This window comes from Blennius ocellaris (genome assembly GCF_963422515.1).
Source record: "Blennius ocellaris genome assembly, chromosome: 18".
Classification (NCBI taxonomy): domain Eukaryota; kingdom Metazoa; phylum Chordata; class Actinopteri; order Blenniiformes; family Blenniidae; genus Blennius; species Blennius ocellaris.
The window spans coordinates 23,445,468-23,459,341 of NC_137667.1; the positions used below are offsets into that span (position 1 = coordinate 23,445,468).

Genomic DNA, 13,874 nt, shown 5'->3' on the forward strand with positions numbered 1-13,874 from the left:
CTACCAAGTCCTCCCGTACAGTAAATTGGAGCCGATCATGCTGTTGGTGTACTCGATGAGCGCCGCGTCCGTCTGCGTCATGTTGATGTGACTGTGCAGTCCGAGCGGCGGGCTGGGGGATAAATCCTCCAGGTCCTCGGTGGATGACAGCTGGTTCAGCTGCTGCTGAGGCTGCGGGGCTTGATGCGGGGCCTGATGCGGGGCCTGGTGCGGGGCCTGATGCGGGGCTCCAGTGAGACCCTCCACCGCGCCGCTCTGCCGCGTCCCGCCGGTGTCGGTCCGGCAGCCTTTACCGTTCTTGGAGAGAACCGGGGACACGGAGGAGCCTCTGCGGGAGTTTACGCATAGACCTCCTCCTCCTCCCCCTCCCCCTCCTCCTCCACCTCCGTCCTGCTGCAGCTGCTGCGCCACCTTGTCCTTGGCCTGCCGCTTCAGCTTGTAGCGGTGGTTCTGGAACCAGATCTTGACCTGGTTCGGGGTGAGGTGGATGAGGCCCGCCAGGTGCTCGCGCTCCGGGGCCGACAGGTACTTCTGCTGCTTGAAGCGTCGCTCCAGCTCGTACACCTGCGCCTGCGAGAAGAGCACGCGCCGCTTCCTGCGCGGCGCCGCCGCGTGCAGCGACACCATGGACTTGGCGGCGGAGTCCATCCCGGACAGGCCGCCCATCATCCCGGGCATGTTCATCCCGCCCGACGGGCCCATGAATCTGGAAACTTAGACACACAATCATCAAAAACACAATTTGCAACCGAGTAACGATGTGTTTAAATAAATATATGTACTGCCTTTGGAAATGTCAATCTGGAAGTTATATATAAGGTGAAGCAAAAAATACCAATTAATGATCCAAATCCTTTTAGGAAAGTATCCGTTTCCATTGGTTTAATATATTAAAAACCCCAAATAAAACGAAAGAATATTGCAAACAAAATAGATTAGATTATTAAAGTGTCTGATTCAACTGTAATTAGTTATTTCATTTATTTTGTCTTGGTTAAAGTGTCTTTTTTTAGTTTATCCGTATTAAATCAATACATTCTACGGGTTTGTGGTCACTAAGGAGAGTCAACACGAAGTCTATTATAGTTATTGTGACAAATGTGAGTTGAAAAAGTAGAAATTTCTGGATTCATCACTAAGAGTACAACCAGCTTTACTAATATATTGATTAATATTTAAGTTATTTTGATTCACTGCTATTTTTCCGTTAAGCTTGTAAAAACAGTACATTTAGAAAACCGTTTTAAAATGTCGAGGATAGTTAAACCCCGACGCAATTCGCCCCATTCCTCTTTAAACAAAATGTTTTTGGACGAAGTTTTATTCAAATACAATCAATAAATTTAGTTTGACAAAGTTTTTCTGGGACGGATTTCATCTTAAAATTCACAGCTAAACTTTGACACGTTCAGGAAATAGAAGCGGATTAAATGTGACTTTAGAGGCAGTGAATTAGTCTCTTACTGGTCGGGTATCGCGGCTCCGGGTTCCCGTACCACGCCGCCGCCCCGCCGCCCCGCACGGTCTCCTGGTAGGACGGCAGGTCTCCTACGTTGCCGATGCCGCCGTTGCAGAAGCCGCCGACGGCCCCGGAGAACTGCGGCACCCCGTGGGACACGTGGTACGGGCCCCCGGGACCCAGCGCGGCCGCCGCGGCCGCTGCTGCTGCTGCCGAGGCTGAGGAAGAGGAGGAGGAGGAGGATGAGGATGAAGAGGAGGATGAGGACAGGTGGTGGTGGTGGTGGTGGTGGTGATGGTGGTGGAGGAGGTGAGGCGGCTGGTGCTGCTGCGGCTGCGGCGCCTGCTGCTGCGGGTGGTGCTGCATACCGGGCTGGGAGACATGCGACTGGCGGTAGGCGCCCAGCGGGGTGGCTCCGAGGCTCCCCGCCGCGGGATCCATCCCTCCGAACCTGCGGTAGCTGTCCTCCATGGGGCTCAAGATGTCTGTGACTGAGAAGGGGGTGGAGTGCTTTGGGCTCAAGGACATGGTGCGGCCACCCCACCGTGCGCCCTCCGCCGCCGCCGGGTGGATGAGTGGGTGTGGGTGTCTCCGGGCGGCTCTGTGCCTGCGTCCCCCTCCCTCCCGCCGGCTCCCTGCTTGTTGCGCGTCGCTGGGAAGAAGTCCAGCTGATCGGCCGCAGGAGGAGACCAGTTGCCCTTATCCCGCAGGACCCGCACGGAGGGGCGGAGCGACGCGGACACCGCGGACAACAATGGCAGTTGACATGAGAGAGGTGAGCGGAGAAAGTCTGCTTCCTGCAGCTGCTGCTTGCTTGCGTGAGTCAAATTCCTCCAAACGCGCCTCACCTCCGCTTTTACGCACGATTACGCACGTTTAACGCCCATTAGAGCGCACAGATCAGTCGCTCATATTATCATATTACGCTCGACGGAGCAGCTTTAAGTCTCACCTACATGTCAGTTCGACGTCGTTTGTCTCCAAAACGTTTGGATTCGTTTCAGGTCATTCACGGCGCATTTTTACGTTTTGTTCAGTCCCAGGATCCACTCTATCGAGGTGATTTTCTTTTAATGTGACACGAAACAGCCTTTACAACTTTTCTGTGACTGTAACTATTTGAAATATTCTGTGATCCGTTAAAGCTCATTATTATTACACACATTAGATGTTTTACACCCGATGACCAAAGCATCTCGTGCACATTTATACAACAAATCTGTTCAAAAACCTAACGTTTGGATTATTTCAGCAGAGACTCAACTTTAAATGAGTTTTCCACGCTTAAATCACCTTTAAGCTCTTGTCTTTGCTTTGTTTTGACCTTTTAATATGTGACGATGACGTTCAACTCATATATGGTATCATTCATTAAAACAATTAAAAACTCAATCTGTCTTCTCAAAGATTAAAAATGTCGTTTAGAAATACTGAAATATCTTATTGATCTCAAAATGATTAGCTGGGATCTCGTGCTTGGTTTTATTATGAGCTCACAGCGTTTTCCTGTTCTAACAGTGTGTGACGTTCACAACAACTTGAACACGTTTCAGGTCAATATCATGTAAATATAAAGATGATTCTAACAATATTCTATCTCAACGTTAAATCTTTCCAGAAAATCCATACATAATAAACGCAATCAGCCTCCGTTCAATGATCTATTAAGATTTTAAAATTCAGCTTTTTTTAGTTTTATTATTACCACAAACAACCTTTAAACATGAACAATGATGGATTTCACGCATTGACAGTATCAAAGCATTTTAATGTAGTTCTAAAAATACTGTAACATCTTCTCACTTCTCTTTTATAATTAACTTTAGGCGCATTATTTACTCTTCCAGTTTCAAATTCCTGATGCTTCTTTGATTATGATCTAAAGCACTTTTTTTTTTTTTTTAGCGTTTAAACTGTTTTTAATAATTCATGACTGATTTGCGATCCTTAAAATCCTCTTAAAAATATTATTGTAAAGATATTTCAAGCACAGACGTTCGTTATTCAAAGTATTGAAACACAAATGTTTCGAAAACGATTTCTGATCAGCTTTAAGGGCTTATTTAGCTTTAAACGACACTTCGAACTTTAATCTGAAACTAAAACTACTTAAAAAGTTTTTTAATGCATCTAAGGTCGATGAAAAACATTGAATCTGTTAATCAGACAAATCCTCTAATTTTTCAGTTGCCTTCAAGTCACATGTTTTGTTTGTTGTTTTCATTGAAATCAGTGGGGTGACTGCTTGACCTTCAGCTGCTCAAGTCATATTTACTTCACTTTTTAATCAAAATTTGGCGGCAAATTCGACTGGAATCCATTTCACATACATCCTCTATTATATAAGAGTATATTTAAGCTCTCTGTGAGTGAAAAAGCCCAAATCGAATCATTATTTTGTCCCTTAATCGACTTTGAATATGATTTAAATCACTTGTTTTGCCTGTTTCTGAGTAACGGGACACTTTACCACTTTTTTTTCTCCATTCAATAAATCTATTTTTATTAATCAAAAAAATATTATTTTGCAAAAAAAATCGTGTTGGTGCATTTGTGCAAAAAAAACAACAACTATTTATTACAATTTGCGTCCATTTATTTGCATGTTTTCTGTTGTGTTGAGTTTAAAGGCGTCATTCACACACTGCACCTTTAACTCTTGTAGGCAAGAGCAAATAATATCACAGTCAATATCTGATATCTTTACTCATTGTTGTTTTATTATGTACTGTTACGTATCATATAGTTACTGGCTGCTGTAAAGCCTATCTATCTATCTATCTATCTATCTATCTATCTATCTATCCAAAATAATAATGTTTTCAAGCATTTTTCTGATTAATGATTACTCTATACTAATTATTCAATTATTAATAAATAAAATGCATATAGAAAATATAACAGAAAGCAGATGCGCTGAATAATAAATATAATTCTGTCCCTGAATGTGACTTTTCCTGCAATAATTAGTCGCTTGATCTCTTTTCTTATCTATCTTCTTTTCTCCAACTGAAGAAGTTCACATTATTTCCTCTCTGATCTGAAAACGTCTGTTTTTTTCCCGCCCACCTTTCCGCGCGCGGCGCCGCACTGAGCGGGTCCGTGCAGCCAATCACCTGCTGACCTGCACGTCACGTTACCGCACGTTGCTCTCTGTGGACCCTTTTTTCCCGCGTGCGAGGCTCGGCTGTGGCTCCCCGGTGAGGGACCGGAGAGGACCGGGGGACCGGGGGACCGGGGGACCAGGGGACCAGGGGACCGGGGCCAGATGAGGAGCGGAGGCCGCCTCTGGAGCGTCACACCCGGCCTGGAGGCAGAGAGACAGGTAACCTGCTGCAGATGTTTTCCAGCTGCTGTGAAACTTTTAACTGCTTTTAATCAAGAAAACCATATAAATATGATGCTTTTAATTATTTATACTTGAATGTGGGTTAAATGCGTAATTTAAAAAAAATACTGCGTCTCTGCTTTAATATAATGAGCTTTTTGATTTATACGAGTATAGTTTGATTTCATATTTTACTCACATGATATTCATTTATTCTCCAGATTACGCTGATAAGAAAAAGGTCAATACAATACATGAAAATAAACTGAATTGAATATATTTCGCGTGTGCTTTTTCACCTTCAGCTTAAAATGATTGTTCGTCCCAGAAGGAGAAATTTAACTCTTGATTTTTAGTTTATTATGATTTAAAAGAGGCTTCAAATCCACACAAGGATGAAGCAATAACATTTCTGAATTTCAATCAAGCATTTCAAGTCTTTTCTAAAATCATGAATATGAATGTGGTGACTTCTAACCAACAAACAAAAAGTACTGAGGCTGAAGTTGGAATTGAACCAGAGACCAGGAGGTTTAATTACGTCATCAGCAGGAAAAACTAGCTAACTAGAACTAAATTATGACCATATGGCCCTACGGTCATACGTTATACGATCCTACGGTCATACGTTATACGATCCTACGGTCATACGTTATACGATCCTACGGTTATACGGTTATATGTTATACGATCCTATGGTTATATGGCCATACTTTATACGATCCTACGGTCATACTGTTATACGGTCATACGATCCTACAGTTATACGGTTATATGTTATACGATCCTACAGTTATATGGCCATACTTTATACGATCCTACAGTTATATGGCCATACTTTATACGATCCTACGGTCATACTGTTATACGGTCATACGATCCTACGGTCATACTGTTATACGGTCATACGATCCTACAGTTATATGGTCATACATTATATGATCCTGTGGTCATATGGTCATACATTATACGGTCATACGTTAATAGGGTCATATGTTATACGATCCTATGGTTTTATGTCCATACTTTATACGATCCTACGGTCATACGGCTATGCGGTTATGTGGTTATATGGTCATACGTTATACGATCCAACAGTCATACGGTCATACAGTTATATGGTCATACGTTATACAATCCTGAGGTCAAACAGTTGTATGGTCCTACGATATACGATCCTACGTTTTATGGTTAGACGGTCATACGTTATACGATCCTGTGGTCAAACGGCCATACATTATACGATCCTACAGTCATACGGTCATACAGTTATATGGTCATACATTATACAATCCTGTGGTCATACAGTTATATGGTCATACGTTATACGACCCTACGGTTATACAGTTATACAGTCATACGTTATACGATCCTGTGGTCAAATGGTTATGTGGTTATGCGGCCATACATTATACGATCCTACAGTCATACTGTCGGACAGTTATATGGTCATACGTTATACGATCCTATGGTCATACAGTTATACGGTCATACGTTATACGATCCTACAGTTATACGGTCATACAGTTATATGGTCCTACGTTATACGATCCTACGTTTTATGGTTAGACGGTCATACGTTATACGATCCTGTGGTCAAACGGCCATACATTATACGATCCTACAGTCATACGGTCATACAGTTATATGGTCATACATTATACAATCCTGTGGTCATACAGTTATATGGTCATACGTTATACGACCCTACGGTTATACAGTTATACAGTCATACGTTATACGATCCTGTGGTCAAATGGTTATGTGGTTATGCGGCCATACATTATACGATCCTACAGTCATACTGTCGGACAGTTATATGGTCATACATTATACGATCCTATGGTCATACAGTTATATGGTCATACGTTATACGATCCTACAGTTATACGGTCATACATTATAAGATCCTATGGTAATACGGTTATACATTAAATGATCCTACAGTTATACGGTTAGACAGTTGTACGGTCATACGTTATATGATCCTACAGTCATACAGTTATACGTTGTACGGCCATACGGTCATACTCTTCCTCTCCTCCTCCTCCTCCTCCTCCTCAGCAGCACCATGAATGTCAAGCCTCCAGTCGACACTCAGTCACGTCAGCAAAACCACTGGAGGATCCCACAATCAACTTATTGATTCTATTCCATCAATACTTGTTGAGGATCAGCTTCTAATGGGTTTTTTCACCCTTGAAGAACACATTTAATTCTATTTTAGATTATTATGACCGAAAAGAGGCTTTAAAAGTTATTATAACAGAACATAACATAAATATTGTGTTGTTTGACTGCAGACGCCCTGAAGTTTGATGCATTTATGTCATTTTGTCAAAACTTTACTTTTCTTGGTAGTTTAAACTCTAAATTCAAGATAATTCATGAAATACTTGCAGTATTCACATTCAATTTATATTCAAATGTATTTATTTTCTAACTGCATCAGATTGCTTTCAGAGGGAATTACAATCAATTCAAAGTGGATTATTTTCTCTTAAACTAGGTATTTCATGATGCTTCAGTCATTAAAATACATTTAAAGTTGATTATAAAGTCCAATGTTGAGACACATTATTAGAGATTCACAGTATTTACATGAATAGTTTATTTTTATATTAAAACATCTGATTATTCCCAGATGGATTAATAATCACCTTAAAGTAAAATATCGATACTTAAAATAATTTTTAACCCCCAAAAGGCCTTTAAAAGTTATTATTTTGCTGTTACATATGTGCTTTTGACGTCCCTGTCGTGCTGTAAAATAAATTACAAAGTCATTTACATCTATTTACTTTATCTTATCCTCATATATTTAATCATTTAGGCAACTTTGTCTAGTTTCTGATTTATTTATAATGCTCATGTTTATTATCAATGTGTGTTTAACTGTGTCTATACATTTTAATAACATTGTTGCAAACTGAATGAAGAGATATGAAATAATTAAATCTCCTCGTATGTATTAATTTCACCTCTTGTACCGTTTTTTTCCCACTAAAATATCTTTATATTATAAAACCACTTAACGTGTGTGAAGATACTCAAAACTCTGATTCTGTTAATCTGATCAAATCTTTTAGTGTGTTATGATGGAAGAACAGCAGCTTTTTACTGTTTCTGTCACATTTTTTTTTGCAATTAACTTTTTATTTGGAAAACACATGGATAGACACCATTTCACTCGTACAATTTCACAGTATCCTTGGACCTCTCCTCATTGTCTTTCATTGAATAAAATGAACAGGGAACGAACAGAAACCATAACGAAGAGTCCAAGTATCTCAGTCCACACCGTCCTCCCGAGTTCTCCATTTTCTCGACAATTGAAAAAAAAAAAAGAAAAAAAAAAGAAAAGGAAAGAACAAAAACCAAGCACAAAAAACCACACAAAAAAACAAAACAAAAGGGGGGGGGGGGGGGGGGGGGGGCTCATCTCCTCGTTATGCTTTTATCACCTGAGACAAACATCCACACACATTTCTTTTTAATATGTTGGCACACCAACTATGATATCAATTGAAATCTGATCTCACTGTTTTTACATATGCTGTCCATTTAGACCAAAGCTTATAAAACGTGTCTTTTTGCACCCTGAGGGAAAACAATAATTTTTCCATTATATAAATCCCATGAATAATATCGATCCATTCTTCAATAGTCGGTGATTCCACTTTCAACCATTTTCTAGTAATGGCTTTTTTACCTGCGGCAGTAATATGGCCAGTAACTTTCTATCATTTCTTGACCAGTTACAGAAAACGATATCACCCAGATATAGGGTTTCACATGTAAAGGGGATGTTTGATCTGAATATATTATTTATATGCATATGTAGCTCTTCCCAGTAGCTCCTGATTACCTGACAACTCCAAAAGATGTGGTAGTGATTTGGCCCATTTACCCCGCAGAGTGTCCAACATGCGTGGCCCCCTCCCCGGTGACGATTCTGAACAGGTGTGAGGAAGAATCTCACCAGGTTTTTCCAACAAAATTCCCGCCACATGCCGGACCCCGTCGTAATACATGGTAGCTGACAGATTGCCTCCCAACTCTCCACCGAAATCAAATTATTACCTTCGTTTTCCCATTTCCTCCTAATATAATCTATACCTTCGTGTTTAAATGTTTGGATTCTGTTGTAGAGTTTTGAGATTATTTTATTACATGCTGTGGATTCACATAATGTCCAAAATACTTCTACAGGGCCCAACTCCCCTCCTTTCAAAACTGTTTTCAGGTTCTGATTAAAATAATGCTTAACTTGCAGTTTTCTGTTACATTTTAATATACTACTATAATTTATTACATGAAATGGCAAAAGTCTTAAAGTGATCATATCCTCATCTAACTAATATTCATTTTTGTTTCTTCTTTCTTATTTTCTGCTGTTTATTGACTTTATTGTGACAAAAAAAAGAGGATTATAGTGCTTTTTATATCTTAAATACTCAAAATTGTCAATTACATTTAAAAAAATGTTTTTTAATTATATGCAATGAGTTCAATTTTGGCTGAAAATTGTTTCTTTCTATTAAATCTTACCGGTTGATTAGAGTGTGAAGAGCTTAAGATTGTTCTGATCAGACAATCATCCTAGAGTAATGTCATAAAATTATTTGTTAATCTTCTTTGGATTTTTATCCTCGTCTGGACGTCCAAACCTTTTTAAACACAACACGTGTAAAAGTGTCTTAATAACACAATATAAAAGTAATTTAACACATTCTTAAACAGCACTTTTTATTATTGGTCTCAATTATTCACATCTCTTTCATTACAGTTGATTTAAAACACTAAATATAGGCTTTACATTGCTTGTAAATGTTGCTTGAATTGAGTCTTTTACTCAGATTATTAATGTTTTCTTGTTTAATGAGTTCAGATTGAATTAAGTGCAAATTAAAGTTTTTGAAATGTTACATTTTGTTAAATTCTGGTAGTTTTGAGGTGTCTAATAAAGTCAGTGATGAGTGTAATGTTTAGCATTTCTTCAGTTACACACAAATAATGTAAGAAAATGAGTTTCTTTCAAATCTTTGATGTGATTGGTCTCATGGAGACTTAAATGTTGGACTTCTAGGTTCTAATACCAGGAGAAGCTGCACATGAGCTCATGATATTTATGAGCTTTTTCTGGTTTATTGTGACATTTATATGTTCTATGTTTGTTGGATATGACCTCAATTCTTAAAGTTGCAGAGGATTTAAACTTCATATTTTGACCATGAATACACTAAATTATGATCCTGAGATGATGTTACAGATATTTGCACTGCAGTATTTCAGCCATTCAACTAGAATTCTGTGATTTTGATCCATTCAGAAGCTTCGAGCGTCTGATTTGACACATTTTGACTGTCGTCACATTCGTACCACAGAACTTTAGTTACGCTGCAGTTTGTGAAGCTGTTAACCCTTCGGTGACCCGAGTTAATCCTCCGGATTGTGTTTTCATTTGTTTGTTTACAAATCATCCCCCCAGAAGATCTAGTCAGTAAATTATCTTTGATGCTCGGAGGTTTAATTCTGAGCTGCTTGTGACTGCTGCTCAAGAAAAACAAGACTACAACATTATTTTAAAAAGGGTGTTTAGGAAAATTAATAATTAAATTGACGAACAAACAAACAATATAAATAAATAAATAAATTCACTTTTATAAAATCCACATATCCATATGAATGAATGAAACAAACAAACAAACAATGTATGAATGTAGAAAGATGTGGAAGTTTATTATAAATATAATTTGAATGAATGAATGAATGGATGAATATTCATTCATTCATTCATTGTGGAATGTGGAAATGTATCAAAAGTTTCAGGAAGTTGGATGGATGGATGGATGGATGATGGATGATGGATGGATGCATGAAAATGTTGGAATTTATTGAAAAAGATTTGTCTCGTTGACTTTATGAATGAATGAAATAAAACTGGACATTTATCAAGAAAGATTTAAGAAATTGAATGAATTAATGAACACTTCTGTTTATTTAAAAAAATAAAATCTACATATTCAGACAAATGAATGAGTGAATCAAACAATGAATGTAGAACAATGTGGAAATTAATCAAAAGTTAGTTTTACACTGAATGAATGGATGGATAAATGGATGGATGAATGGTTGGATGAATGGATGGATGGATGAATGGATGGATGAATGGTTGGATGGATGAATGAATGGATGGATAAATGGATGGATGAATGGATGGATGAATGGATGGATGGATGAATGGATGGATGAATGGTTGGATGGATGAATGAATGGATGGATAAATGGATGGATGAATGGTTGGACAGATGGATGGATGGATTATTTTACTCCCTCTTAATAAAGTTCCAAACACACAGATATCATAAAAGAAGATTTTAGTGAACCTTGGTGTTCCCTGCTGTTGGGGGCGGAGCCTCAACTCAAGCTTTAAAAAGTGTTTGAATGTGGGTTTTTTAAAAATCTACTTCTGTGTTTCATGGTCAGTTTGTTTCTTGAGGCTGTTTCGGTTCTCGTTCCTCGCTCTATATTGAGCCTCTCATTTTTGGAGTCATTTCTAAGAAGATTCCTTCAAAACATCTTGAAAAGTGAAAACCATCAGAAGCGGAGCTTTGTGTTCATTGTGTCCAAGAGTCCAGACTCATTAATGAGTTGTAACATGAGATGTCGGTAAAAAAACATGAAGTTATCTTGGAAACGAGACCAAAAGTTGTATCAAATCTACATTTTGGTGGTAAGTTTCATTTCTCCACATGTGGAGCTGAACTCTGCTCAGATAAACGTCATCAGTTGTTTTAAAAGTTTGTTTTGTTGTGCGATGAAACGTCCCTGAATATGAAAGTTTGAATTCTTCTTTTCCATCATTTGAATTGGCAGAAACATATGTGGTGTCAAAGGTCTGTTTTCAGTTACTGACAGCGCCCTCTAGTGGTTTTAGTGAAAATGACAGCATCAATGTAGAGAAGCAGAAAACATGGAATGAATCTTATTTCCCACTGTACAAAAACGTTCAGTGGTATTTATTTGTTTGGATTGTTTTCTTTCACTAATTGTTTTCCCTTGCTCAACCAGAGCAGCATATTTATCTTTGTAACAGTCAAGTTGATGTTTTTCTACGGTCCTGTTTATCTGACCTGTTTTCAAGTGAAAACGCAAAACCTTTGTAGCATTTTGGGGCTCGGTTCCCATGGCAACGGTGCTCGCACCCACTGAAAACACAACTTTTTGAGACTACTCCGACTCCGTCTCCATGGAGATGGCAGAAATGCTGCTCCTGCTCATGCTCACCACAGCCGGAGAAACAAGTAGTTCTGCACATGCTCAGTAGAGACGATCAGAACTGTCCTGACTCCCAGTCCATGTTCTGCTGGACTTGTGCTTTTATTTTGACAGTCACCGTAATAACCATCCAACTTGGTGGATTTATTTTGATGCATACAATACCCTTGTCAGTGCTACATATATTATTTACAGTAATCATACTGATCCAAATATTTTCCAACTGTTATGAGATTAAACCAGCCTGAGCAGTTCTATCTAGACAGTAACATGATTCTCTAGATTAAACCAGCCTGAGCAGCTCTATCTAGACAGTAACATGATTTTCTAGATTAAACCAGCCTGAGCAGCTCTATCTAGACAGTAACATGATTTTCTAGATTAAACCAGCCTGAGCAGCTCTATCGAGACAGTCACATGATTCTCTAGATTAAACCAGCCTGAGCAGCTCTATCTAGACAGTAACATGATTTTCTAGATTAAACCAGCCTGAGCAGCTCTATCTAGACAGTAACATGATTTTCTAGATTAAACCAGCCTGAGCAGCTCTATCTAGACAGTAACATGATTTTCTAGATTAAACCAGCCTGAGCAGCTCTATCGAGACAGTAACATGATTTTCTAGATTAAACCAGCCTGAGCAGTTCTATCTAGACAGTAACATGATTCTCTAGATTAAACCAGCCTGAGCAGCTCTATCTAGACAGTAACATGATTTTCTAGATTAAACCAGCCTGAGCAGCTCTATCTAGACAGTAACATGATTTTCTAGATTAAACCAGCCTGAGCAGCTCTATCGAGACAGTCACATGATTCTCTAGATTAAACCAGCCTGAGCAGCTCTATCTAGACAGTAACATGATTTTCTAGATTAAACCAGCCTGAGCAGCTCTATCTAGACAGTAACATGATTTTCTAGATTAAACCAGCCTGAGCAGCTCTATCTAGACAGTAACATGATTTTCTAGATTAAACCAGCCTGAGCAGCTCTATCGAGACAGTAACATGATTTTCTAGATTAAACCAGCCTGAGCAGTTCTATCTAGACAGTAACATGATTCTCTAGATTAAACCAGCCTGAGCAGCTCTATCTAGACAGTAACATGATTTTCTAGATTAAACCAGCCTGAGCAGCTCTATCTAGACAGTAACATGATTTTCTAGATTAAACCAGCCTGAGCAGCTCTATCGAGACAGTCACATGATTCTCTAGATTAAACCAGCCTGAGCAGCTCTATCTAGACAGTAACATGATTTTCTAGATTAAACCAGCCTGAGCAGCTCTATCTAGACAGTAACATGATTTTCTAGATTAAACCAGCCTGAGCAGCTCTATCTAGACAGTAACATGATTTTCTAGATTAAACCAGCCTGAGCAGCTCTATCGAGACAGTAACATGATTTTCTAGATTAAACCAGCCTGAGCAGCTCTATCGAGACAGTAACATGATTTTCTAGATTAAACCAGCCTGAGCAGCTCTATCTAGACAGTAACATGATATTCTAGATGAAACCAGCCTGAGCAGCTCTATCTAGACAGTAACATGATATTCTAGATTAAACCAGCCTGAGCAGCTCTATCTAGACAGTAACATGATTTTCTAGATTAAACCAACCTGAGCAGCTCTATCGAGACAGTAACATGATTTTCTAGATTAAACCAGCCTGAGCAGCTCTATCTAGACAGTAACATGATTTTCAAGCAAGAGTATAAATTAGCAGGTAGGCAATAAAACAAAACAAAAAACAACAACAAAAGCAAAAACAGAACAAAACAAAAACATGATTTTGATCATTGAAAGAACA

General features: G+C 39.0%; 1 protein-coding gene across 1 annotated transcript; it reads right to left on the minus strand.

Annotated features, from left to right (window-relative positions):
• Positions 1-2,169, minus strand: nkx2.4b (NK2 homeobox 4b; the record flags this gene model as incomplete). Its single annotated transcript, XM_080514612.1, has 2 exons — positions 1,465-2,169; positions 1-713 (listed from the first exon to the last, which is right to left on the minus strand). The coding sequence occupies exons 1-2, from the start codon at positions 1,985-1,987 to the stop codon at positions 1-3; spliced, it is 1,236 nt and encodes a 411-aa protein (XP_080370738.1). The 5' UTR covers positions 1,988-2,169.
• Positions 2,170-13,874: the final 11,705 nt, after the last annotated feature.